The sequence below is a fragment of the Lepisosteus platostomus genome, chromosome 7, assembly GCF_059453375.1.
Source record: "Lepisosteus platostomus isolate fLepPlt1 chromosome 7, fLepPlt1.hap1, whole genome shotgun sequence".
Lineage (NCBI taxonomy): Eukaryota > Metazoa > Chordata > Actinopteri > Semionotiformes > Lepisosteidae > Lepisosteus > Lepisosteus platostomus.
In genome coordinates this window covers 16,524,302-16,551,995 of record NC_142617.1, presented here as the reverse complement: position 1 = coordinate 16,551,995, position 27,694 = coordinate 16,524,302, and the positions used below count along the sequence as shown (strand labels likewise).

General features: G+C 38.7%; 1 protein-coding gene across 6 annotated transcripts; it reads left to right on the top strand.

Moving 5' to 3' along the window:
* The first annotated feature begins 74 nt into the window (after positions 1-74).
* On the top strand, positions 75-21,299 carry proser1 (proline and serine rich 1). Of its 6 annotated transcripts, XR_015940064.1 has the most exons (14): positions 75-794; positions 1,509-1,574; positions 2,598-2,666; positions 3,181-3,275; positions 3,837-3,930; positions 5,519-5,629; positions 6,986-7,069; positions 7,154-7,232; positions 9,455-9,547; positions 11,406-11,447; positions 13,422-15,030; positions 18,351-18,495; positions 20,075-20,504; positions 20,562-21,299. XR_015940064.1 is itself a non-coding variant. In XM_088639517.1 (13 exons), exons 1-13 carry the CDS (start codon positions 750-752, stop codon positions 20,198-20,200), a joined length of 2,658 nt encoding a protein of 885 aa, XP_088495643.1. In that variant the 5' UTR covers positions 75-749; the 3' UTR covers positions 20,201-21,299. The 6 variants fall into 6 exon arrangements, 5 of the variants coding, with proteins under 5 accessions (XP_088495643.1, XP_088495645.1, XP_088495644.1 ...); XM_088639517.1 differs by having other exon boundaries at positions 20,075-21,299; XM_088639519.1 differs by lacking the exon at positions 9,455-9,547 and having other exon boundaries at positions 77-794; positions 20,075-21,299.
* Positions 21,300-27,694: the final 6,395 nt, after the last annotated feature.

The window sequence follows — 27,694 nt, the reverse complement described above, 5'->3', positions numbered from 1 at the left end:
CGACAGAGATATGGGGGGGTCTAATGACGCTTTCAGGGAACTTAAGTAACAAACAATGAAAAAACAAAATATATTTTTAAATAAAACTATATATCGAGAACCACAGCAGATTTTTAATTATATTACATCAACGCTTATTTATCTATACGATGATTACTTCCATATTATTATTTTCTTGGGGTGCAAATATGTAGCATCCGTATACCCCCTGAGTTACCCCCATCTAAAAGGGGTAAAAAAAGCTGACGTAGTGGGTCCTAACAAAAGAAGTAAATGCTTTGGAATTATTTAGGATTTGTTTGTGTCTTGTATTTTGTGTTTCTGGTCCACAATAATGATAAAAATGGTGCTAATGTGCATTTTAGCGTAATGCAGTTTATATAAGATTAGTTAATGTGGACCATATAAGATAATTATCTTAATATTTTCTTAGGGAATGCTGTTTTTATACTTACTATGAATGGCTAACCCGAATCCCACAATAGACGATGTGGACAATTTGACCAATGCAAATGAAATGTTACGTTACAATTTATTTGCTCTATGATGATGATCGGATTCGACATAATTTACAGACTACGACAGTTAGCTAGCTGAAATAAAGTACATTCTAACAATCGTTTACGGTAATTGAAGATACATGCATAGGTGTATTTAAAAAAAAAAAATTGTTAACCCCAAACATAGACGAACAAATAACAGGACTTTCCTAGTAGTTCGTTTCAAGTATTTTACATCAAACATCAAAAATGGATAAGAAATCTTTTGAAATTGTACTGGACGAAATCAGAAAGGTATGTTTTTCCTCCTACTCTTGTTTGAAAATGTAATTTGATAGAGACTGATAAAGATATTTTTTAACAGTATTTGCAGAAGTACACTAGAAATTCTAATAGTAGGAAATTAAAAAAAAAGTTTACAAATACACAACATTTTAAACATTTTTTATTATTTCACAATGCTGTAAGCAATGTTAATCCTAGACATTTTTAATTGCTACCAAGAATGGACGTGGTAGTGAATAATCATGCGGTATTTTAGTCTTTGATTTTTCCTTGCCAACACATAGCTTTTCATCCATAAACATCTTCAGTTTGAGCATTCAAATTTTAATTAAAATAATTCACTTTTAAAAAAGTGTAGGCATCGTATTTAACATTCTCATATTAAAAATAAAAATTATGATGCTTCATCACTTCTGTTTGTACAAAGGCCTGGAGCTTGTGTTTGACAGAACTGTATGTACTGTAAGTCTGTTGTCTAGTGTTAGATCTTTTAGTGCATTCAATTCACAGGTTCTAATATAAACTAATTGTCAGTTAATTAAACTATCAAAAGAGCTGATTGTCCAAAAATCTAGCTGTGGAATTGTGGACTACCCCTGTATTAATGTGTGTTCCAGATATTTCAAATGCATGGAAATTTTCCATGACATTTAGTAGGGTGTCACAAGCAGGTTAAGTTGCAGAATTTTGGAATACTGATAACTTTACATGTTTCCCCCTTAGTGTGTTCTGACCGAGCAAAGGATTAAGGCCATTGAGCATGTGCATGGATATTTCTCAAGTGAACAGGTAAAGTACTGCACCAATTGTCTATTCACTTCTAATTTTAATCTTTGCTTTGTTTGAAATGATGGAAAAGTCTATTTTTTCAATTACCTATCACCAATTACAGTATGTTTCAGTTCATAGATACTGTTGCTACCCCTGTACTGTACAAGATTAATATATAGACTAGCGCATATACTTTTCCTATTTTTGCTTGTCATTCGAAAAGCAGTGAGCACTATAGTTTTTTGCATGAGAGTTAGCACTCATTGGAGTAGTAAAACATCTACAAGCTTATGGGTCAAGCTAGGTCCTGGGATTAGGCTAAGGTAACCCTGTCCAGTTCAAACCCACAGAGACTCAGTGGCACTTGGTCATTTGTGTACTGACGCCTGACACTTAGTCAGCTAATGAAACAGACTGATGACAATTGGACCTTATGGCTCAACTAGCTCTCTCAGGTATAGTCTTTTATACATGAGCTAATAAGAACCCAGAAATTATTTCTTATAATTTATTTAGCTGGTCCACATCAGTGTTTTAGTCCAGTCCCGCCATTACAGCCAACTTGTGAAGATCGATTGTGGTTTTAAAAAGGAAATTGCTATTTCATTGTTGGCTGTTGTAGTGGATCGTTAAATTATTCTCTGCATTGAGTTAAGAGCTCATTTACAGTAAACGGTGGACACCAGGAGATATGAGACCCTAATGCATCTCATAACCATAATTAAGAGTGTTCTGTTCCTATAGAGGATTATGTTTAACGTTTATATAAAAATGAACAAGTAAGGCTCCACGGCCGAAACGTTGTGTTTTCTTTCTTCTTTTTTTCAGCATGGAATAAACCTATTACTTGTTCCTTTGCAGCCTACGCATGCTGACGCAGCTACCCACCTGAACTACTTTATATAAAAATGTTTTCAATGCATGACAACATGGACTTATCAGTTTTCTTATAATGTAAAATCCTTGTTGCTGCTGTCAGTGGCTTTAGCAGTTTTGTCATCAAGTAAGCGTGTGAGTTTTTGTTTTTGCTTTTTTGCACAGGTGACAGAGATGTTGAAATATTTCTCATGGGCAGAACCTCAGATAAAGGCTGTGAAAGCCTTGCAACATGTAAGTTTATCAAGCTTATGTTTTCAGCTATTCCGGCCAATTCTCATCACTTACCTAGTAATTAAGAACCAAGATTTTGAAATCTCGGGTGACACGGTGGTACAGGGTTAGCATTGCTGCCTTGCAGCATTGTGGCACTGGGTTCAGTTCTGGACCTGAGATGCTATCTGCATGGAGTTTGTATGTTCTCCCCGTGTTTGCATTGGTTTCCTTCTGGTGCTTCGGTTTCCTCTCGCAGTCCAAAAACATACTGGTAGGTTAATTGGTTTCTGGGAAAATTGGACATGGTGTGAGTGTTTGCCCCTTTAGAAATGTGTGCCCTATTTTGTTTTGGTATGTCTGTCAAATATAGTAAAAACAGAATCTGATTTTTCATTATGACTTCAACCACTTCTTCATTAGCTATGATTATGACAAACTGAAAGTGAAATATGGTTAATTATTGGTGTATTGGTTTTATAGTATTTTTAAAAAGTAAATCCAGTCTCATTCCACACACCCTTTGTAATTCCAGAAAATGGTTGCAGTTCCTACAACCAAAGTGGTGAATATATTAAACTGCTTGACCTTTACGAAAGACAAACTCATCGTCCTGGAGTTAATAGCACTGTAAGTACTAGGATTGTGTAGCACAAGCTAGGTGTTCATATGTGGGGGACTCAAGGTCCTGATATGTAATGGAGCTAGAAATATAGTCTAGTTATATATTATTACAACTGTTTGAAAACACCTAATATAACTATAACCTAAGTCAGTGAACAAAAACCCATTGTTTACCTTAGAAGCAGTGATGAGTAAAATGATTAGTTATTTCATATTTAATTTCTATCACACTGTGAAGTATTGGTATTTACTTTTATCTCTTTTCAGAATTTAGACCCTAGATGTCTGTCAAGAAACTGTCAGTCTCCAAAATAAAGAACAGTTGTGGTCAAATTTTAGTTAATAAGCAGTATAAACATCCACATGTATTGTATAAACCACTGTTGTACATTAGGTTTCAAAGTGAGATTTAAAAAAACGTGACCCCTGAATATTTTTGTATAGACAGTGACATAGATCTTTTGCCAGGATAGGATTCTGTGTTGTGTCAAGCAGAAAAAATAGTTTGTATAATAATTGATACAAATAATAGTTGTGAATGTTTTTATTAAATTGTCATCTTTACAGGAATATCTCTGATGCCCACAATTACCGTCCAATTGAGGACCTCTTTCGATTTCACCTGTCTGAAAAGAAACGTTGCCGTAGGATCTTAGAACAAGTAAGATGTTGTGAGTCTGTCAGGTGCACAACTGTGCCTTTGTAGTGTCTGTGTTGATTTGAGCTGTAGGTACTGTATGTGGCTCAGAGACCATCTGGAGAGGAATGGAAGTGCAGGCATTTGCAGAGGAGACACGGGGAGTAAGATCTTCCACAGCTGTGTTCAGTCATTTTTCTCTAAAAACTGGAATGAACACGCATCCGAAGGCTCTAATCTGGCAGTCATGAAGTCAGACTTCTTTTGGGGTTTTGATTAAAACAGGAAAAAGGTTATGTTGCCTATACTGTAGGTTTAAAAGGGAGAACTGGCTTTCTCTCCTCTGGGTTAAAGAAGGTAAAGCACTGTTTACTTTTCCATGTGGTTAAGGTTAGAAGGAGGAAGCACAGTGCTGACCTCCCATAATTTAAAGTACAGTTTGCCTACCAAGTCAGGGTGGGAAGGTTTTATACCTGGGCTGATCAAGTCTAGACCCCGGTTAAAAATTTCCCACAGGCGTGTACTAGGGATATCTCCCAGAGGTACATCTGAAATGAGAATACTGTTGGTGAATGCTTCTTTTGAAATAATTTAGCCACTTTAAATATGAAAGAATGCGTGTGTCAGATATAATATCTAGGAAAATAACTAAATGGTGTATTTCCAGCAGTACTTGCTGCAAAATACTGAGCAAAGAATATTTATATATACTGTATATGATATCCAAACAAGCCACAGCCATCTTGGAGAGAGTGTGGTAATAGAGATGCAGGACATTCCAATATAATTTGGCAGTGTCCAAGAATTCAATCTTATTGTGAAGAACTGTGGTCTCGGATTCAGGATATATTATGTTCAGAAATTTCAAAGTCTTGTTCAGTTCAGTATCTGGGTAATCTGCCTGATGAGGTTGTGGGAGGAGATAAATACTTGCTTAAAGTATTTTTGGCAGCAAGCAAGAAAGCTATAACACAGAAATGGATATAAAGACATCCCGCGACCAAAGAAAACTGGATTGTTATTTTTTCATTGTTTCAGAGATTTATGAAATGGAAAAATTAACCTTTCAGTTAAGACTCCAGAAGGAGGTTTTTGAGAGGCATTGGGGAGATGGATTATTTGTATTACCTAATGATAATAATTTTATGTTTTTGGAAGTTTTTTTTTCTTCACCCTCCTTTCTCCCCAGCACTATACCGTCTGTCAAAATGCAAAAGAATGATAAATAACAGACTTCAGATTCATTTATGTTTGTATTACTTGAGATTTTTTTTATTTCTGATCAGAAAAAATCAATAAAACGTAAGTAACAAAAAAAAGATATCCAGACACTTGATAATACTCTCTATACATTACATATGTATTACAATATATACAGTATATATTGTACGGATTATACTGTATATGCTTGGCAATAGATTACCATACAATGGAAATAAATTAACAAAACAAATCTTACAGAATTACGAAGTTCACCTAGATGGGTAAAACAGACTTGTTTTTTGTTCTCATTCGTTTTTGTTAGATGGTTGGAAATGCTGTGAAGGTAACTTAACTTGCACAGGATGTTTCATTTTGGCTGATTTTGCTTCTCTGGTTTGTTCATTGGCAGGCTTCTAAAGTTGGCTGCAAGGCTCCTTTAGCCATGATCTCATCCTGTGGTATGATCCCAGGAAATCCGTACCCTCAGGGGAAACCCAGTCTCTTGAATGGCGTGTTCCCAGTAAGTACATACTGCACAGCATACAAGAACATACAGTAAGAACCCTTATACTGTAAATGAGAGGCCATCATCCTATGTAGACCATTTGGTAATTAGTAGGTAATTAATCCAAGAATCTCATCCTGCCATTTCATGAAAAAGGCCACAGTCTCAGCTTTAATAATTTGGCTTGGTAGCTTGTTCCATACTCTTATACAACTCTTGGGGTATAGAAATGCCTCTTGATGTCAGTTTTATGTGCTCTTCCATGTAGTTTCCACCTGGGTCCTAAGGTTTATGTTTCACTATTCGTTCTAAAGAAGATCACCGAGTTGTATTGGCAGTTGATGTTTTTAGCATCACTTCATCATAAATATCCGCACTGGTGAAATCTTTCTTTATGGTAATTTTTATGTCATGGAAAAACAATACAGTAATTCTGCAGTTTTTTTTTTGTTGGATTTGTTGGGCATGTCATTCAAACTAAAGCTATCCTGAAGCTACATTTTTCTTGGCCCTTTGTATTGTATGTATAAATTAATGGCATAGTTTCTCCTATCAACGATGGTAAGGATTTATGCTTTCAGGTTTTTAACTAGTTTAAGATGTCTGGCAAAAAAAAGTAAAACATCAGTATTATTTTGAAACTTCTTTAAACTTATTTTTTATTAGCTTTTGAAGTATTGGCAGAAAGACTTTCAAAGCTTTTTACCAAAGAGCAAAATTTGCTTTGTATCTGTAGAAAATGCACAATTTCCAAAACTGTAGTCAAGTGACAAATCTATCTATATAGATAAATCATTTTTATTTCTCATACTGACAAATATTTACCTTGTACAGACAGCACATGCTGTTTTGCAGTTAAAAACATTGAAAATTATCTTTGAAGGCTCCATGTTGTTCAGCCAATAAAGGATTTTTTAGTGTGAAATCACTGGGTTTGCAGTGTTATCAATTATATGACGAGCAGTATACCTTATATTTCTTTCTGGCTAAAGGTTAGTAGCATAAAAAGTAAGTGAATGATGACCGTGAATATTTTAAAGAGTTAATCAATGTAGTCTGCCTTTTTTTCTATACTAGTATGATAGTTGTAGTGGGTAATCAAGTCAGCTTTTGTAAAGCTATGAAAAGAAAACTACTGGCCCTTCTAAATAAAGAAATAGAAATCACCCCATGATTGTGCTGCTTAGTATTTTGCAGAACCAGAGTCAATTTCAGTAGACTCCAGCCATGTTACCCTGAAGTATATGCTTTTACAACCTTTATTCTTGAGTTTCTCAGTCAGAACAACAGCAGAGGATTTAATTGTTTTTTTTACAGTGTAGTGCCATAAGATTACATTTTCTCATTTTCTTTTTCTGTGTGTAAATAAAGGGAACACCAGCCAAAAAGGAAAATGACGACAATAACAGTGAAGGCAAGGGGATTGCAGCACGTATCCTTGGATCGTATAAACCAGTAAGAACTCAGTCCACGGCCCAGCTTATATCAAAATTCTGTGCTGATGGCCATGTTATCGTTTTCTTTCTTGTTCCTCCACAGGCTCCGTCTACATACAATCCTCATAAACCCGTGCCGTACCCCATACCACCATGCAGACCCCACGCCACAATCGCTCCAAGTAAGCCATGTCTGCCTGTGTTTTCTTTTTTCATGTACTGACTCCCATGACCGTGGCACCCGTCAGTTATGGATCCACTCTGAAATCTGCTCAACAGCACTCAAATGAGTAAGGATTAAGGGGTGGAATGTAAAGAACATATGAAAGCAAGCTCCACTGGGGGGAAAAAGCTCCAGGGAAAAATAACATATCAAAGCTGGGCACTTAAAAATCCATTCCTTAATGGTATTAGGAACAACACTGAAGAAACAGAAGCACCAATATGAACATGCCATAATGATGTAATAGTACTTGACCCATGACTAACAGAATGCTGTAGCAACTAATGTAACACAAGTGGATATACTGCATTTTGAGCAGACAGGAAAAGAGTATTCAGACACATGAACTTAACCTAGATCAATTGTCGGTCTCAAAATCTTATGGATCAAAATTTAAAAAAACATTCAAAATAGTCTTGGGAGTATGGTACAGACCCACTGATTCAGATGCAAAGTAGAATTCAGTCTTACACCATAACAGCAGGGAATTATGAATGGAAGAAGAAGTATTTTTCATGGGAGATTTTAAGCCTGCTCACATAGAGTGGGTAGCACTAAAGGAGGCTACAGCACCAAAACCTGAAATGGTAGATTTGGCTATCGATCACTTTCTTGCTCAGTGTGTCGGGAACCTACTAGTGTGAATGTTTGTATCAATCTAGGGTTTTCAAAAAGTGGTATAGTGAGGTAAATGAAAGTGAAAGAACGATTAGAGAACTGCAACCATAATATGGTATACTTTGAAACTATCCAGGTAGACTATGAAGGAAAGAGGCAGATCTCAGGAGAGGTAGAATGGAATAGGGTAGATATTGAATCATTTGAATAACTGGTAATATTTTAAAGACTTTCTGCTTAAAGTAAATAGATAAGAACATTAAAATCGTTTAGGCAGTGGTACACATGGGTAAATAAACTAAGAAAATATAAGAATAAAAGAAGCACTTTATAAAGCAATCAAAAAAGAAATGATGTAGTTGAATGAACTAAAGTGTCTGAGATGACACGGATTTGGCTAATGTATCAAATTAATTTTCACTCAGGTTTAACTCAAATTTCCGTTTTTTCAATGAAGGCACAAATAACATACTTCCGACTGAGAAAAGACACATTTCCATATCGAATAACATTAGCATAAAATGGGCAGACATGTCTAGTTACTAGAAGCTGTTAAGGTAAATCTCCAGGGCATGATGATATTCTACCAATTAACTTAAGAAACTAGAAATTATGTTCATAGGCCATTAAAACAATAGGCCATTGAAACTGTTCTAACAGTTTCTTGAGACTTGTCAATTGTTAATTTAGGATCCATCCACAAAAAGGGTGACAAAACCTAGTAATTGCAGACAAATAGGTCTCTCTTTTATTACTTGCAAGGTAATGGAAACAATTATTAGAACTAAACTAGAGAATCTGTCCTTTGGCAATAAGATTCAATAGGATGGTGAATATGGATTTAGAAAAGGTAGGTTGTGTTTAAGTAACTTTCCAGTATTCTTTTAACGAGCTTATGATGTGGTATATTTCTACTTTCAGTATAACATCCTGAAAAAAAGATTATTGATCAAATTGCAGGCAGTAGATATTAAAGGTACTACATGTACTTGGGTTAGGAATTTGTTATTAGTAAGGTGATATCTAGAAGGTCATGATTGATAGGTCTCTTATCTTTATTTCCTTGACAGTACAAAACTGATTCCTCCATTGCAAATGAATTGAGTGACCTGCTCAATGGAAATCTGTGCCTAGACTTAATTTCTTCTTGTCTTTTGACCATACTGGAGCAATGTTGACTTTCAAATGTTTAAATTGTTGAAAATGTGCTGTCCAGTTCATCGTTTTATGCAAAGCACTTCACAGGCTTTTGAAGTATGTTCATTGCATGGTGAGAAGTAGGTTTGTCATTTTTTCTGCTTGGCCTTTGCTTAATGGGTAAATACAATAAATAAATAACAATTGTAGTATCTGCATTAAAATATCAGTAGTTACTTCTACTGCAATATTGCTGCTATTTTTGCTGGGTTACACTAGGCAATTAGTAATACTTGGAAATACATATACTGTAACTCTTTCTAGCAGTTATTGTCCATCATAAAACCCCTCTTAGGCTAGGTTAAATGGAGAGGTGACGTTTGGCATGTTTTGATATGGTCTTTCTGCTCTTCCTCACCTTTCCAGGTGCATATAATAACGCAGGGCTGGTTTCTGTAGGGGGGGTGATAACTGCTAGTGTGCCCCCTCCTCCGTATGGTGCCACTCAGAACACAGCAGGTACGCTATACTGCTCCCAGTGTAATGGCTTCAAAGCCAGCTAGTGGAATCTGTGGCTGCTTTTTAAATAGCACCAGGTCTAAACTACAAATGCTTTACCAGCTGTTTAGCTATTCCTAGCTGTTTCGTGGAATATATCATTATTGGCAAATCTACCTTTTCTCAATTGGACAAAAGTATAAATCTGTTTATTTTAGCACTTTGTATTTTTTTCTATATGTACCATGTTTCTAATGTTTTGCAAGTCTGGTGTAAAATCCTGATTTCACTGTTTTGACAGTAGATCGGTACTTATTTCATGACATATGTGCGTCCCATTAAAATTCAGGAAGTGAGAGGCTATAATAAATTTACACTGCTGTTTATGAACACTGTGTGCTGTGTCCCCACGCTCCACAGGCCTGCTTAGAGCAAACTATTGGTTGTTTTTTCAAACAGTTAACAGACTAGCTTTCAAAGTGGTTTTGCTTAGGTTCAGAATTTGCTCCCCTTTTTCACCCATCAACTAAAGAACTGCTAAAATCTCAAAATGTATACTTAAGTAAAAAAACTGCTGTCCAGAAGTATTTAGCCCCTTTCACATGCATAGACTGATGGTGAGCCTTCTAAAAAGTATTTATAATACCATGCATGTAGTACAAAATTGAACAATCCTTTCATGCAGCCATTTTTTAAATTAAATTAAAATGTGCGTGTTATGAATGTTTTTTTTTACCAATACCTACTGGCAAAATAATTATATAATATACAGTACATTATGGACTAGTATATTTGTTAAATATGATATTAGTTTTTAGCAGATTGTGTAAGCTCAAAGTGGAACTTAGTCAGAATACTGGTGTTGATATACTTAATTTTCCAAATGCTACCCTGTGATCTTTAATGACCAAGTAGTCAGGATAGCCTTTTAATTTCTCATCAGAAAGACAGTGTCCCATGTCACTGTAATGGGGCATTGTTTTAAAGATTTTAGTAATCAAACCTTAAAGTTAACAAATTGACCATTAAATGTACAGTATACTGCAATCATGTGGCATATTGGCTTTCAGTACAAGTCCACTGTACTACTGTTTATCAGAGCCATCAGTCTCACACGTATGCAGGCAGTTGTAACAGTTCAGTGCTCTCACTAAACTGCTAATGCTAATGAATAGCAACATGAATAAGCAACATATCTCCAGACTTTTGCAACAGTATATGTTTCTTTCCAAACATTTATCTCTTGCTTGATTGACATTTCCATATTTTTTAAAATAACTGTCAGCAAATTAGGAGCAAATTCTACACAGAGCAAAACAGCTTTGAAAAATCTGCATAAAGCATACTCTGTACTGTATCTGCACCTAACTTTCACAGCTTGCTTTTAAGTGCTTCAAAAGGCTTTTTTAACACATTTTTCAAGTGTTTTCACATTCATTTTGCAGTTTTTTCTCTTCACTTTTGCTTGCTATGCAGCGGTAGTCATCCGCCAATGTGAGAAGATAGAAACAGCACGTCTGCAGTGTATGTTGATTATGTAGAAAAAAAGAATAAAGGAGTACAGGTATATGACTAAACAAACATCTTGACTTATAATACTGAAAAGGAAGTTCAAAATGTTCTAAACCATTTTTTAGTTTTTCTACAGATCTAATACTTTTTAAAATGTGCAACCAAAAGGAATGATTAAAATCAAAATGAATATAGAAGCAGGGCAAAGGTCCTGGTTATGACGATTCACTATCCAGAAGTGATTTCCTACTCTTCTTGGCATTTGCCCTTAATTGAGTTTAGTTGCCATTAAATTGGATTTCCATACTAATTTGATTTGACATCTGGACTGAAGTTTTTTATGAAGATTCTTTTTTTTCCTGAACAGAAAAAGAGGACAGTGCGAATCCCAAATCCACACAGCCTCAGTGTAAGTCCCCTCTTTGGAAATTACCATTGATGGAGTATTCTAGACTACTATGGGGGCTGTAAGACATTCAGATGTTGTTTCCCATTTAGCTCAGACCACATGAAGTATCATCGGAGACATTTATGGCTACAGGTACTGTAGTGTCATTTTTAGATTGAATATCACTTCATTGGTGTCGCTTTACAATCCCGTATTGATTTAATTCACTGTAAAGCAGGGTCACCAACCCTGGTCCTAGAGAGCCACATAACTTGTACCAATTTCATTATGACCACAAAAGCAGATTGTTTGTTCCATTAAATACTGTAGAGGTCAACTGAAATGAAAATATCAACACCTTGTAACTTTCAATGACGACAGCTGGCCATTCCAGAGGTAACATAACTATTTAACTTAATAGTCTGATTAACAATACCTCTGATTCCAGTCTTTTTTAACAAATTGATTATTTAAGACCTGTTGCCTTCCAGTACAAGGGTTGCCCATCCCTGCTTTAAAGGTGCCATAGACTGATACAAGATAAGCCACAAAATTCAAAAGCATAAAACCTTTCGTGTTACTAATTTTCAGAATTTAGTTTTATTTTCCTAAGTTAGTTTTATAGCATTGTTAGTATTCTTAACAGCAGTAAGGTAACATAAGATGATCATGAACAGAAGCCTATACAGGAATTGCCCAATTGCGAATTCCAGTTCCACACAGCACAAGGTTTTGCACTCTACCCAAGCAATCTGTTAAAAGAAATGTAAGGACCACAAATGTATCCTGCATATAGACAGAATAAAATGGTACAGTACCTGAACAAGATATTATTTTACTAGTTCATTGAAATCTAATAGAAAGCAGAGAAATAAAACTGTGGGGTACTTCATATCTTTTCACAATGTAGTATTGTTTGCTTTGCATCAGGAGGTGTTTGCAGTCATTGTTTATCAAGAGAGCTAAATTAAGACAATGTGTGATGCACTGCTAATTTTACTACACAATACCTGGAGAGGGATACTGGATACAGTTGGTCTCTGGGACTCTGTATTTCTGCACATATGCCGGTGTTAGGCAGCTTAGCTGCACAAAGTGCAGTGGAATTCATTACAGCAGACAAAAAGCTCCATAAATAGAAAAGTTTACCAGAGTATAGAAAAGTATATCAGAAAAGGGTACCACAGTGTCAAAAGACAACAAAGCACAAGATTAGCACACAAATTCAGATATAACTTTTTCTTTCATAATCAAGTTTGCGAGGAGTAATATTTCCTTCTGTCTCTGCTGGATGTGAAATGGCTTTGCAGACTAATGCTGAATTTCTGTTTGCATGGTGGCTGACATCTTGTTGTGCACAGCTGAGATCTCTGCTTTCTACTGCCAGCAGTGTTCATTTGTTTTGATTTGAACAGTACTGCTCTCTATAATTGTGTCTTTGTGAAGCCTTGGTAGTATTTTTTTATCTTGGTTGGTGGTATGGTGGTACTTGTGCTCAAGCTTTGTAGAGAATGTACAGGCTCACTTCCCTTACTGTACTTAATTTAAGGGTAGTTGGTTTAGAAAATAAGTTGTATTATTATTATTGCTGACAATAAAAAAGTCATTAGTGATTGTTGTTATTTTGTGGACTGGGCTACCAATCATCACTACTGGTCACTGGTTAGTAATAATAACAGTAATCACAAATTGGAGTACACAAGGATTTATAAATAGTCAATGTAAAGCAAAATATATTTTCTAAATTAGCAGGTTGAGGTAAACAATGCAATTTAATGTTTTTTACAAAAGCATGATTCTAGGCTGGGCCACGGGGTGGCGATATTTCTCAACGTTTTATGTAAAAGTATTTCCAATCTGTGTTGTTAGAATTTAGTGAAAAACAAAAAGTTTACATATTTGAGGAAAATGGTCACCTGTACCATATTCAACACTTTGTCAGTAATTCCATATATCCATATATTAACACTTTGTTTTTCTCATTTTTGTGTCCAGCTCTATCGCGATCAGCCAGCCAGCAGAGCCACACCTCCAGCGCCCCTAGCACCACATTCTCTCCCCATGGCTCTAATCCTCCTACCCCTGTCACCCCAGTACCGGCTCACACACCCTCTGGCCAGCCTCCTCCGACCACCCCCATCGCCCCCGTCTTCCCAGGGCTAGTGCCTGTGCCCATGCCCTCTCCTTGCACCAGCACCTCTGCTCCTTCTGTCATCAAGGGGCCTCCCCTAACTGCTTCGCCCCAACTAACCCCAAGCCCCAGCGGGCATTCCACCCCTATCCCTCAAGGGTTTCCTGGAATCTCTCCCTCCTTGACCCCTACCCCCTCTGTCATTAAGTCCCACACCCCCTCTGGGCCCCCCTGTGTTACCACGGTCCCCAATGGCTCCTATACCTCTGGCATGTCCAGATCTGCCACCCCTTCTGTCACCCCAACCCCTAAGGGCTCCTCCACCTCTGTACCCCATACTTTCTCCCCTCAGAATCAGCTCCCTCCCTCCACCCTAGGCTCAGCTGATCCTTCCCCATCTGGATCTCTGGGAATTCCCACTTCTGTTTTCAAGGGCTTCCCTTCATCTGATGCACAAGTGCCCTCTTCCTTCTCAGTGCTCCCTCCTCCTGCCGCCAGTCCTGCCCAGTCCCAGTCTGTCATCCGGAGCTACACCCCTTCTGCCCCCCCTACACCCCAAGGTTCCTCCACTCCTGGGATGCCAGTTTTCTCCAGCCAGGCCTCAGCCACCACTCCCACACCTAAACCTTCAGCCATGCATTCCCAGAATATAACTGTCAACCTAGCAGGGGCTGTCAACCCCCTTTATGGAGCCAGTGGGATCTTGGAGCAGCATGTGGGAGTTCTAGCAAGGCAAAGTGGTGGCAGCAGCAGCAGCAACAGCAGCAGCAGCAGCAGCCCCGTGCCCTCTGCGTTCAAGGGTCCATCGCGCTCCAGTACTCCTTCACTCAGCTCGCTGGTGATGCCCAATTCTGCTGCCCTGGCTCTCAACCGGTCACTAGGCCTCAACCACTCCTCTGCTTCTGTCCAAGCCACACTCACCAACTCCATGGCAATGGCTGGATTGCAGGGTCTGTCTGCCCTGGGAACGCAGCCCGGGGCAAACCCAGCTACCCTCGCGGCTGTCACTGCGGCCTTATCTGGACATTCTGGCTTCCCTGGTGCTCCCTCTCTCCCAGTTTCCCTCACCTCCAACCCCTCGGCTTCATCCTCCTCTGCTCAGGCCTCCGCCACTTCCTCTGCCATGTACTCGGGCCTACCTCCCTCCGCTGCCGCCTCCCTCTCCCCCTTCGGCCTGGGCCTTTCCACCCCTGTGTCCTCCATCTTCCCCGGCCTGGCCCCTGGTCCCCTAGGCTCAGGAAACGCTGCCTTCCCCGGTTTTGCCGCCTCCAACAGCCCCGCCGGCAGCCCTGTTCTCTCCTCCTTCATGGGGCTCCCGGGGCAGGCCTCCTCCGTGGCTACTGTGGCCCCCTTGCAGGCTGCAGCAGTAGCAGCAGCGGCGGCGGCAGCAGCGCCCTCTTCGGCCCCGGTGCTCCCTGGCTTCGCCTCAGCTTTCAGCTCCAACTTCAATCCTGCTTTGGTCGCTCAGGCTGGGTAAGTATGTCTTTTATTAGTTAATAAAACTTGTAGGTGTTGCTACTTGTAGGTGTTGCTTCTCATTGGTTATTGAAACTTACAGTACCTAACTTATATACTATTATTCTCCTTATATATTTAAAGCCTCAGCTGATGTTGTCCTTTAGGTCCCATAGTTTAAAGTCTAAATTTAATAAGCCTGATCACAAAACGAAGACATAATCCTCAACTACCCATTTGAATGGGTTAACACAAAGGCCACACAAATTCCAGTACATTCTTTGATTAATGCAGCAGCAAGTAACCAGTACGGTTCACTTCCAGAAAAACTCAGCTGAATTATTGCTATCATCTGTTTGTGTCAGCACAAATTAATTCTGAGGGCAGAGGTTGAGCTAGTTTATTATCAGTGTTTGTACTTAAATGGTTTTATTCCTAGGGCTGTGTTTTTTGCAAGGGGACCTTTTATACACACACTGACATTAAGTTGCATAAATGTACACACAAATTGTATTGTTTCCCACATCAGTACATACGTTTTGGACCACATGTGTTGGACATCATGTTATAAGCTATAATGTTACCTATAATTTCATATTTCCATACTTTTTAAAAACCAAAAAACTAGATAATACAGTCCGATAGTACAGGAATATAGGGGAGATGTTATTAATACCCATGCCCTTGGCAGCAGTGAAAAAATCCTTTTAACAAGCCCACAATTTTTAATGCTTTCCTTAGAATCCCTTTGTTTGTGTATAATGCTATTTACGTGCAGGTTATTCACAGTGCTGAGAAAAGATTTTTTTGACCCCCCAGGTTAATTATGGGAATTACTGTTTTTCATCATAATACCCTTGGTTAATCAAAACTGGTATTTTCCTAAATAACCAAGAGAGTCTATATTTCCCAGTTGAATGTTTTTTGAGACACAGTGGTGTATGATATATTAAATTGCTAATTAATAGACAGTGTATATGAAATAATAAATGAACTTCTACTTTACCTAGTACAATTAAGGGGGTAATCAGGTGGTTGAATAATTAGGTAACAAGTAAACAAGAGAGTGTCTTTGTAGAGTTGGAGGAAGAGCATTCCATAATAAAGGAGCAGTGACAGAAAAGCATGGTCACCAAAAGTCCAAGATTTAACCCTGGGTACAGTGAGCAAAGGACCAGCCTCACATGACCAGAGCCTATAGGAAGGAGTGTAAACACTTAGGAGTTCAGAGAGTCAATGACAAGATCTTGTATTGAATATGTGACTTTATAGGCAAACAATGTATAGATTTAAGCATAGGAGTGATATGCTCCCAAGGTCTAGTGTGAGTTTTAAAGTCTAGCTTACAAAGTTTTAGACATACTGTAAATTACTGAGGAGAGTGCCAGGGAACCCATAGTGTAAAGACAGACATTGATAGAAATTGTCTAGTATGGGCAATATTTCTAAGGTGAAAAAAAATGTCACAATCAAATTTTTAACATGGAGCTCAAAAGACAGGAGAGGAACAAGCATGACTTCCACATTCCCTACTACGGCTAATGCATGAATGGAAAAGACATCCACCATTACCGTAAAGCACTCCAGTCTGGCCGGGTGACATTTGCTTAGCTTCAGGGCATTTCATGTCATGCAAAGAAGAGATAAGTAATGGAGGTGGGAGATCAGAAGGGGAAGAAGTTTTAGCATAAATCGGAGTTTCATCTGCATAACAATGGAACTAAAGACCGTGTTTGCATATAATCTGAAAAAGAGAAAACATATATTTAAAAAAGTAGTGGGCCCAAAACTGAACCCTGTGGCACACCGTGATTGACTATCAAACAGAATATGGGGCCATGAAGGATGCAGAAGGACCAAGGGAAACAAAATGCTGCTTGCTAGTCAGAGAAGAGCAGGATCAGTTAAAGACAGTACCATTGATAGACAAGGACATTTTGTAAGCGATTGAGCAACACTGAATGATTAAGTATATCAAAAGCCACACTAAGTTTAATGAGCATGAGGATACTTGTAGCCCTTAAGAGAGATGTTGTAAGTAAATCATTCACAACCCTGACAAAAGCAGTCTCAGTGTTATGACTAGAGCAAAAACCAGACTGGAATGGTTCAAACAAATCATTAATTATAATGTGAGCCTGTAATTGATGGGCAACCACATGTTCTAAAACCTTAAATAGGAATGTTAAATTAGAAATTGGTCTGTAGTTCATCGCTATACAGTATCAGAATTCAAGCCAGGCTTTTTTAGGATAGGAGTGATTGATGCAGTCTTTAAAGCAGTAGGGACCACACCCATGGAAAAGGAACTGTTGATGTTATTGACAATTAACGGGCAGATGTCTGGCAGGCAAGCTTACAGTAAAGAGGAAGGGATGGGATTTAAGCAACAGGAAGTTATTTTGCAGCTGTTAATAATTTTTGTAAGTTGATCTGAATTAGCTGAGCTAAATTCAGAAACATCTTGTACAGAATGTCAGTGGAAAAGCTAGGACTCAAATATTGTCTGAATCCAGTATAAGGCTAATGCTTGATTCAGATAATCACAGATTTATAGCATCAATTTTGGGTTAAAAGAATTGCGTGAATTTAAGAAAGAGATCGGGAAAGAGCAGATTTGTCATTGGGTTTAATGAGATTGTTAATAACAAAGAAGGGCACTTTATGATCTTGTAGTCCAGAGCTGATTGTATCTGACATATAGGAAGATCTGGCAAAAGCTAGAGCAGCTCTATAGACGTGCCCTATAGATGTGTCCATTATAAAGCTGAGTGTGATCCACTAGGCCACAGCGTTCCAGCGCTGTACACCTAGGTTCAGGTAAATACAATGGAGAGGAACACTTGAAGGAATCAGAGAGTGTTTTAAAAAGGGTGAGTTTATTTAAGTTAAGCTGTCGGAGATGACCAGACTTGTAAAAGGGGAGAACTAGGTACAGCATTTCAGTAATCAGAGTGATTTACAGATTTCATATTTCTAAAACAATGTCACTGAAGAAATGGATACTGTATACAGACATCAAATAACACAGCTTTGTGATAATAAAATTGTAGGTCAATATCACGAATATCTCTTATCTTTGGGACAATTTGGACAAAAGGACAGACAAGATAAAGGGTGTGACTACAGAGGTAGGTGGGAAAGTTTACCAGTCTCTCAGTATGAGACTCTTGGTAACCAACTAGGAGCTGTTTTCTTTCACCTGTAACCCTTCACATGTTCCTTTTTTTCCTTAAAGTGAATTAAGAGAGATACTGATACTGATGAAGCAGCTCTTCATTCTTCCTCCATGTAGACTTCGGGAGACGCAACGTAAATGTGCTTTGCCTTTTCTGCAGGTTGACAACTGGCCTGCAGCCTGCAGGTGGTGCTGCATTCCCAGGGCTTCTGTCCTTCCCAGCCATTCCTAGCTTCTCTCCGAGCGCATCTCCAGCTGCTCTGTCTGGTCTTCACAATTCTGCAGTGCAGTCAGCACTGTTGCAGGTATTGAACTCAAGTCCTCAGCAAAGCTTCAAAAGAATTAAAGATCTTAGTCCTCCAAAAACAAAGTGCCATTACTTTTGTTTTCCAGATGTTTTAATGTAATGTTCGGAGTGATATGCAAATAATGTCAAAATGTTTAATTGCTGCTTAAGCTGTGTTTTGCAAGGATAGAAAATTTAGGTTGAATCACTTCCAGCCACTGCAAGGAGATTGACCAGGTGCGGTGACAATCAGGGCCAACATTCTTGCAGCTGAGCAAGTCATTCTGCATGATTTCTGTAGAGAGACTTCAGTGTTTGCCAGTCATTCAAAGAGCGAGACTTTCACAAACAAAATAGGATCCGTAAACAAAGTGTGGAAAAATTGTTTGCTTTTTATTGAGGAGGTTTTGCCCATAAGACCTTAAAAGCTATACTTTGAACTTGCAGTGTAATTTCTCAATTAATTTTATTTGTTATCCCAATGCTTATTGCAGCCCCTAACAGTGAATTATATTACTGTGATTGCATAACATACTAGATTATTAAGCTTTTTTTAGCTTTTCCAATCTTAGTGCCTGGGTTCATATCTTGCTTTGTTCATTACAAAATGAGCTTTATGATTTGTAACTAACTCACAACGGACACTTACTAAGCAATTTGACTTCATTACAGAGACACTTGGTATGAGAATCCAAGGAGTGGGAAATATTGAGTCTGTACTGTAATCTCAGTTCCTCCCAAGTGTGCTATAACTCTCTACATAATTAGGTGAAGAACTGTTGACATCAGGGTATCTTAACCCAGATGTTTTGTCCGTTTATCCAAGCAATTCAGCTTTGACTAATGGAGTCAATATAAAACCACACGGATCTGCAACAAAGTTAAACAGTCAAATATTGAGTAGAACAACTTGCGTGGTCAAGCCTGGGTCATGTCACTAACTGATTGTGACCAAATTGCTTCAAGCGATGTCCAAGGAGAGTAAGATTAGTCAGCCAGCATTCTCTCAGCGATAAAACAGCTCCCTTTGGCCTCCTGGGAACTTGCAGGCCTGCTGTGCTGTCAGCAAGGGACACGCATGTCCCCAGTCGGAGCTGAACTTTCAGGGTGGGGCTAGGTTGCGTGTGATGAGTTAAAAAGTGGGCAGTTTCTACAGTGCGCAAGTCATAGGTGTCAGCCAGCACTTCACATTCCAAAGTCCTGTGTGCAGTCATAGGCTTCAGCCAAGTCATAAAAAACATTCATTTGGAAGTTCTTAGTTGCAAGGGTATAGCAACAAATAATTGACAATTCTCTTTTAAAAAAAAAGTGCAGTTTGACAATGATGTACAGTACATCATACACATAAAGCAGCACTGTGAAGTCCAAGTATAGCTGTGACAGCAAGCCCATGAAGTGAGAAATTAAAATACCATCTAGATGTGGCAGAAGATTTTTTTTTCTTTTACTGGGAAACTGAATTTTCAAAACGCTGACAAGTCTTTCCAGCTGGTTTAAGAATCCCCATGTCCAGATTAAAAGGTATCGCGACTGTATGAAGTGGACCTTCACAAATCATTTATCAAATGAACTAAAACATTCCATTTATGATGTTTCAGGCACATTCAGCCTCTGCTTTGGAGAGCTTTCCGGCACAACCAAATGGCTTTACCAACTATCCTTCAGCTCCAGGAACCCCATTTACCCTCCAGCCTGGTCTCCACCCCCAACTAGGATGGCAGTGATAAAGTTTTAATATCAGGAATCCGTAGCAATTAACATCAAGCATATACACTGATCACCATTGACATTAAGAATACTGTATATGGTGATCAGCCTTGAATTTGAAAATATAGTGCTTGACTTTGACTTAAGAAATATATAGTGGTTAATTCTGATTACTGGAATATACAGTGATCAGCTTTGACTTATGAATTATACAGTGTTCAACTTGGAATTATGGAAGATATGGTTATCATCCTTGACTTCAAGAATATCTAGTGCTTGACCTTGACTTACTGAATATACACACAGCACAGTGCAGAAAGAGTAGAGCCAACTTGTTGGTGAAATTCAAAATGCTGTTTGATCATTTCTACACTTGAGTAGGAGGGCATTCGTGCATTTACATTGCCTAACACTCGAGAGAGAGAGAGAGAGAGAGAGAGAGAGCTCTCTTGATGAAGAGGAAGTTTTCAGAAAGGGTGTTGGGTATAGTAGATGTTAATTTTTGAATGTTTACAGCTACCTTACATTAGGGTAACACCTACAAAAGAGTTTTCAATTTTAACTGAAAAGATTTATAGCATGATTTCCTGATGATGTTTTTAAATTAAACTTACTTTTGTAAGTTCTGTTGTGCAAATAATTTGATAAAATGAGGACAGTTGTTCAGTAAATCTTTATAACTATTTGAAAATGATGGGATCACATTCAGGCAAAGAAAATAATAATCCACAGTGTACAGGTATGTGTATTTGTGTATATATGCACATTGTGTAGTGTACCTTGTTTTTTTTTTTGTTAGTCTACAAGATTGCAGAGCAGACTAGATTTGTATTCATTATTATAATACAGAGTATGGTTTTGACTAAACATACAGTATCCCATACTGTCAAAGGTAAATTAAATAGGATTACTTTTAATGAAATGGTGTGCACTAGCAATTACTGATAAAGCTATGAAACTTATAGAAATTATCGCAAGTCTTATTTTCTTTTGTACCTGTTATGATTGGTTAAACTGTATATATTTACATATTTTAATCCTTTTCATAGCACTGTGAAAGAGGCATGTTTTCCATGGCTGTATGTACATAAAGTACGCACCCATGCATTCTTAAAAGATATTTTTTATGTGAAATCTTTGTGTTGTGGGCGGTGAAATTAACTCCAGCTGTGAATGAAGTACAAGCAGCCTCCTAACGTCTGACAAAAAAACAGAGGAAGAAATCTGCATCTTGCACCCACATTTGAATATTGGATTTGCAGTAGAACCTTACATTCTTGGTTATAAATGAGCTTTGCTTAGTATTCCCTGTTTAGCTCATACAGTTCATGATGTTCATTTTACTGGTTACACTAAAGGATATTATTTGTGATTTTTGATAGGAGAACTAGGACAATGTAGCAGCATAAACAACATCTTTGCAAACATTTAAGCAACAGTTTTACAATCTGTGCCCAGAAACATAACTCCCACACACCTATATACTGTAGTGAACAGAGGTGACAGATACCAGCATGTAGTGGCATGTTGTAATTGTTTTTGCCATTTCACTCTTTACAATGTCCTTGTTCTCAGATCACAAAAATACACAAGAACACTTGTAAATGAGAGACCATTCAGCCTTTCTAACCCATTTGGTATTTAACAGATAATTGATAACAGTGATCATCCCGCAGTTTCTCTCTATACTTTCCATGGTCCTTTGATTAACGTGCCTCCTATTCTTGGTTCGAAATGGTCAGATGGTTCAGATACAGTACTTAAGCCTGTTAGTGTGTTACTTTCTCTCTGAAACCTGGGACTGTATCTAGTTGCTCTTCTCTGGGCTAATTCCAGTATTTGAGATATTTTTCAGTTCCTGTTTCTTTTTATTTGGAATATGTGGTAAAATAAACACCTGTCCAATAAATACTGTAGTTATACTTACTTATGTATACATAAGTCACTTGAAAAAAGTCCACAAACTGGCTTGGTTAAAGCCAGTTATTGAGAACTTGATTGGAATTCAGAAACAGAACATTCTGTAGACCAAGGACTGGAGACCACTGATGTAGATGCATTTGCGCGTAGTTCAGATTTTCGTAGGTTGTTTAGGACGTTTGCGATTAAATATTTTAACACAATCTACAAAATCTGGTTTCAATTCAATTATAGTATTTCTGTTACAGTGTTTGTCACTGTCACTCAGTGTACAAGTACTTTTTCTGCAGTAAATTAATTCAAACTGAATTAACGTACAGTGCTTTTCACCACGAAACAGTATCATTGACAACGTGTTCACTTTTTATACTGTATATAAATGCACAAAACATTTTTAAATTGATTATGGTGTACAGTAAAATATCCATCAGGATTTTTTAATCTCACACCATCTGTTGTGACTTGTGCCATAGGCTATGTGGCAATGAATAACAGATACATTTTTTTTAAATGACCAGCTTCTAAGAAAAAAACTTGTGGAAATTCTGACTCCTACTTTCCTATCATGTTGTAAAACCGAAGCAATGAATAAACAAACCTTGGTGTCTGTTTTTGTTTAGTTGGTGTGTGAATCTCAGAGAAGCTTTAGTTACAATATACTGTAATACCTCAGTTTGTATTCCCACTGATTATACTTCACTTTTTGTTTATAATTTCTCTGATTTGGCCAAGGAAGGTAAAATATGGGTCAAAAACGCTCTGTTCCCCGCATTTGTCATTTTGTCACCTCTCTCTCCACTCTAATATCATCTTTGCAGTAGCATCTTGGCTCATTCCTACTGATGGGGGGGGGGGGGGTCCAATATCCTCATCTTTACAGCACATTAAGCCAGATCAGTGTCTCAACTGCTCATTAATTAAACCACTCAATCCTCGGGTAAGTCCTTCTTGAATCCTTAAAAGTATAGAACTGAACGTAATAAGATCACTTTTATGTGTTTTGTCTTTCAACCTGTTTAGTATGTCCTATTTTTACTTACTACTTTTACTTTGTAGTGTGGGGTAAACAGATTTTACTGTAAACCTGAGAGACCTTTACAAATGAAAACATATAACTGCTGTGTAACTCCTTACTGAACTGAAAAACTGCTGAACCTCTTTTTGTAGAAATGTTTCAAATGTATGTAATAAAACAATAATGAGTGCTTGCTAATGGATTAAGAGTGTTTGTTTTGTGTTATCACCCAAAGCACATCAAAACCTGTCACAGCCCTGTAATGGAAAATGTCTCCTTTTTGTACATGTTGTGCAACTGCCTTTTTATTTTATGATGGTACTGTACAGTTGTAACCATGCTCTAGAGCTGGGCCCTGTGTCAGCATGGCTCAAACTGACCCATATTTATTGAGTCAAAATAAGAGGTGGGGTTAGAATATTACACAAAGTGCAAAAGACATGTAAAAGTTAAACTACAAACAGACCAGAGAAAAACAAGGGAATTTACAAAATCAATATATTATTCCATAATCCACAAACTACCAGGTTTCAGGTGAAATATCCTGGCATCTCAATCTCACTAACAAAAAATTATTTTCATCCAGTAAGTCATTTTGATCACTGGATAAGAACAAATATTTTATTTAGCATTTTGTATGACAATGTTTATATATCGGGAGGAAATGCAGCAGAGAGCTGTTCATAACATTTCATCCTCTTTGATTTTGTATTTCTTGATCCTTGATCACTGGATGGTGTTTTCTCCTCCAAACAAAAATATTGAAATCGGGAGTTATTTTTAGCAATTTCCTTTCATTTCATTCCTTTATTTGAGGTATTTCGGATAACTCATGTGAGAATTGCTGTTGTTCCATATATGCTACCACATTTTTTCTTGGTCTGTTAATCTTTTTACCAAGGTCAAAATGTGTAAGCCCTTATTTTAGTGCACAAAATAAATGCAGTGATTGTACTCATTTTAAACCAGCTCTTTGGTAAGCATTTTTTTATCAGCATCAAATTACAAATTTAATAGTTTGTCACTGTAGGAAGGTAGAAGGCAGATTACTGACCTGTGGGTCTACTGGCTCTTTGTAGTGGTGAAGCACAATGCAGTCATAATTCCTAAAATGTCTTTATGGCGCTAACTTTCCTAAAGCTAAGTTCAAGTTAAACTACAGCTCTCAATAAGAATAGGCAAATATTTCTGGAGAAAAGCAGCTGAAAAAAAGGGGGATCTTGCCGAGCTCTATTTTTGTTTATCAAACACATTATAGTAGTAGTAAATCTTAGGTAACTTTCAAGTTTTTTTTTTTTAATCTGTTTTTGCCAAGTTTACTGTCGATGCAGAGAATCTGTGTGGAGCTCCACGTGACATTACTCAACACAGAATGGAAAAAAGGTGTGGTTGGATTGTGCAATAGTAGGTGTCAGGAAACTCTTTGAGGTTATCAGCATGGTTTAGACTGGAGTAATATTCTGAATCTGAATAGACTACATCATTTTTAGATTATATGTAAGCCATTCTAAATGGTAGACTAAAGTCTAGCAGAAGTCTGAATCCTGGTTCACTAGCCTTTTGTATTTCCAGGTAGTTATTTTTATCTATTACTGTACTTCCCTAGGTAGTCGTTATATAAATAATTATTTCTGCCTTTGTCTTCTCCCCAATTGCCCCTGCTCCTCATCTGCTGATGCTGGATTAATGGTACTAAAGCTTTCAAAATTAATGTTATGTCAGATTTACATCAGTAAGTGTAAGATGAAATATTTGCACATTTACAGATAGCAGTAAGAGGTTAGGAGACAAAGGAAACACATCTAGAAAATACTATTTTATATTAGAAAATGTGCCATGGTGGGTTTGTGCTTTATTTCCACAGTTCGTGCATGATTGCAGTAAACATCTGTAGGGGTTTTGTGCATTTGCTGGGACAATTATTAATTGTAGCAGTAAGTCACAAAGTGATTCTTTGATGGCTATTAGAAAACCAACTTTGTGGGATAACTCAGCAATGCACACACACGGATACTAATACATGAGAATACATTTATTAATACATAAAATGGAATATAAATATAACAGATCTTTTAGTGAGGGTTAGCAGAATACAAAAGATATATATTGTAACGCAACGGGGGCTCAAGCGGGCGCCCTTGCCGCATCTGGTCGGCCCCATCCCGACTGGAGGCTCGAACCCGGGACTCCTGCGTCTCTCTGCAGCGACCTAGCCCCGTGAGCCAAAGAGAGATCTCTCTACAGCCCAGTAGCTGTGGTCCTGCTATCACAGGGAAGGGCGGTGACGTCACCCGCTCTGGTACGCCGGCTCTTACACACACTGCTTGTCGGCCGTAAGCGTTACACTCTCCCCCGCTTAAATCGCCGTCCCCGGCGAAGGGCTATCCCATCCCACTTCTGACACCAATGTAACGCAACGGGGGCTCAAGCGGGCGCCCTTGCCGCATCTGGTCGGCCCCATCCCGACTGGAGGCTCGAACCCGGGACTCCCACGTCTCTCTGCAGCGACCTAGCCCCGTGAGCCAAAGAGAGATCTCTCTACAGCCCAGTAGCTGTGGTCCTGCTATCACAGGGAAGGGCGGTGACGTCACCCGCTCTGGTACGCCGGCTCTTACACACAGTGCTTGTCGGCCGTAAGCGTTACAATATTCAATAACGAAGATTTACAAACCAAGAGGAACATACATTCAGTATACCATTCATTTATACCCTTTCGTAAATTAACTTTGATTACAAGTTCTACACTAGATACTCAAAGGCAAGTACATCACTCATAGGAATTAAATCAACTGGGTTGAGGTAACAATTGAATTCTCGAGCTGTAATGCAGAATGTTGAATACTCATCCAATCTGTGTGGATTCAGATCTCCCGCGAACACAAAGGAACACCTTGGCGTGAGGTGTGGGAGAAGGAGGGAGAGATTCCTGGTGCAGCGTGCTGGCAGTTACTCTCTGAAGACCGGCTAGTTTGTGCACATGAAAAATGACTGCGGGTCCAAGCAAGTCACACTCTTTAGAGGGGAAGAAGACCGGTTCGTTCCCGATGTAGCGCTTGTCCTGAATACTGATATTCTGCTGCCGACAGTTCCGACCATAGTTCACTCGTTGATCAGGCGAGCTTTCGCGGTGGGGTACCGGCGGTTCACAAGGCTTGCTGCTGGGCTAACCTCGGGCGGATCCTTTGGTTACGTGCAGGCGACCTCCGGTCTAGACTCTTAGAACAAAATAAAGTCCTGACACTCAGACACACTGGCCGTCACGTGATTGTCTGAGCTGAGTCTGAGAATGTCCTGGAGGGGGGCCCTTCTGGGCCTTGTGCTGCCTCTTTATCTGGAGGAACTACAGTCGTTCGTTATTTGAAAGTTTCGCGGGCATTCAAGACCCATGTGGGGTTGTCCTGCTCTACCAGTTTCTGATTGGCTGATTGAGTTGGAGGATGAGTAACAGTGCACTCTGACCTTAGGGTTGTAAACCTTGGGATGAGACTCTCCCATGGAATCTCCCAGACAGGTAGGCACCAGAGATGACCATTTATTAGGGTGGCTGGAGAATCTCAGCCTTGGGAGTTGTTCCTTATCAGGAAACTCTATCAGCTAGAAAAACACCTTAAATCTGAACCAAATGGAATGGCCTCTCTGTGTCCAGCACCACTGAGATGAGGGAGAGAAGGACTGGCAAGGGAGCAGCAAACTTAATTCCTGTATTATTAATAAGCCATGCCGCAACACATCTCTTGGTGAAAAAACCTATCTCGGTGGAACCTCAGCGCTTTGCCAGCAGCCATATCACCCTGCAACTCACAATTGGCAACCCACTTAAGCTAAGCAGGTGTGAGCCTGGTCAGTACCTGGATGGAAGACCTCCTGGGAAAAACTAAGGTTGTTGCTGGAAGAACCTGGTTCTAATGCCCCAATATAGCGACGGGGACACTATACTGTAAAAAGGCACCATCCAATGGATGAGATAACACCATTGTCCTGACTCTCTGTGGTCATTAAAAATCCCAGGGCTTTTCTTGAAAATAGTAGGGGTGTTGCCCTGGTGTCCTGGCCAAATTTCCCCCTGACATTTACGAATCATGGCCTCCTAATAATCCTCATCTATGAATTGGCTTCATTACTCTGCTCTCCTCCCCACTGATAGCTGATGTGTGGTGAGCATTCTGGCACACTATGGCTCCGTCGCATCATCCAGGTGGGGGCTGCTCATTGGTGGTGGAAGGGAGTCCCCATTACCTGTAAAGCGCTTTGAGTGGAGTGTCCAGAAAAACACTATGTACTGTAAGTGTAAGCAATTATTATAGGAACAAGTAAAGGTGTATTCCATGCTGAAAAGACACTCTCCAGGCTCTACAGCTGAAACAGTTGCGTTTCTTGTCTTTTCAGCATGGAATATACCTTTACTTGTTCCTTTGCAGCCTGCACATGCTGAAGCAGCTACCTACTTGACCTACTTATTATTATTGTTGTTAATTTTAAACTTCGGCATTGGTAAATGCATCTTGTATTTATCTCCCCAAGGACCACTGTTATTGTGTGGTATTTCTGTTCGCTTCAACCACTAGCAAGGTGTAGC

What these genes read in the sequence shown, in the direction of transcription:
- proser1 (XM_088639517.1), top strand. Translation starts at nt 750, where the DNA reads ATGGATAAGAAATCTTTTGAAATTGTACTGGACGAAATCAGAAAG. An exon ending in TACTGGACGAAATCAGAAAG is followed by an intron (nt 795 to 1,508) that starts GTATGTTTTTCC and finishes TTTCCCCCTTAG; the next exon opens with TGTGTTCTGACCGAGCAAAG. An exon ending in GCTTTGGTCGCTCAGGCTGG is followed by an intron (nt 15,031 to 18,350) that starts GTAAGTATGTCT and finishes CCTTTTCTGCAG; the next exon opens with GTTGACAACTGGCCTGCAGC.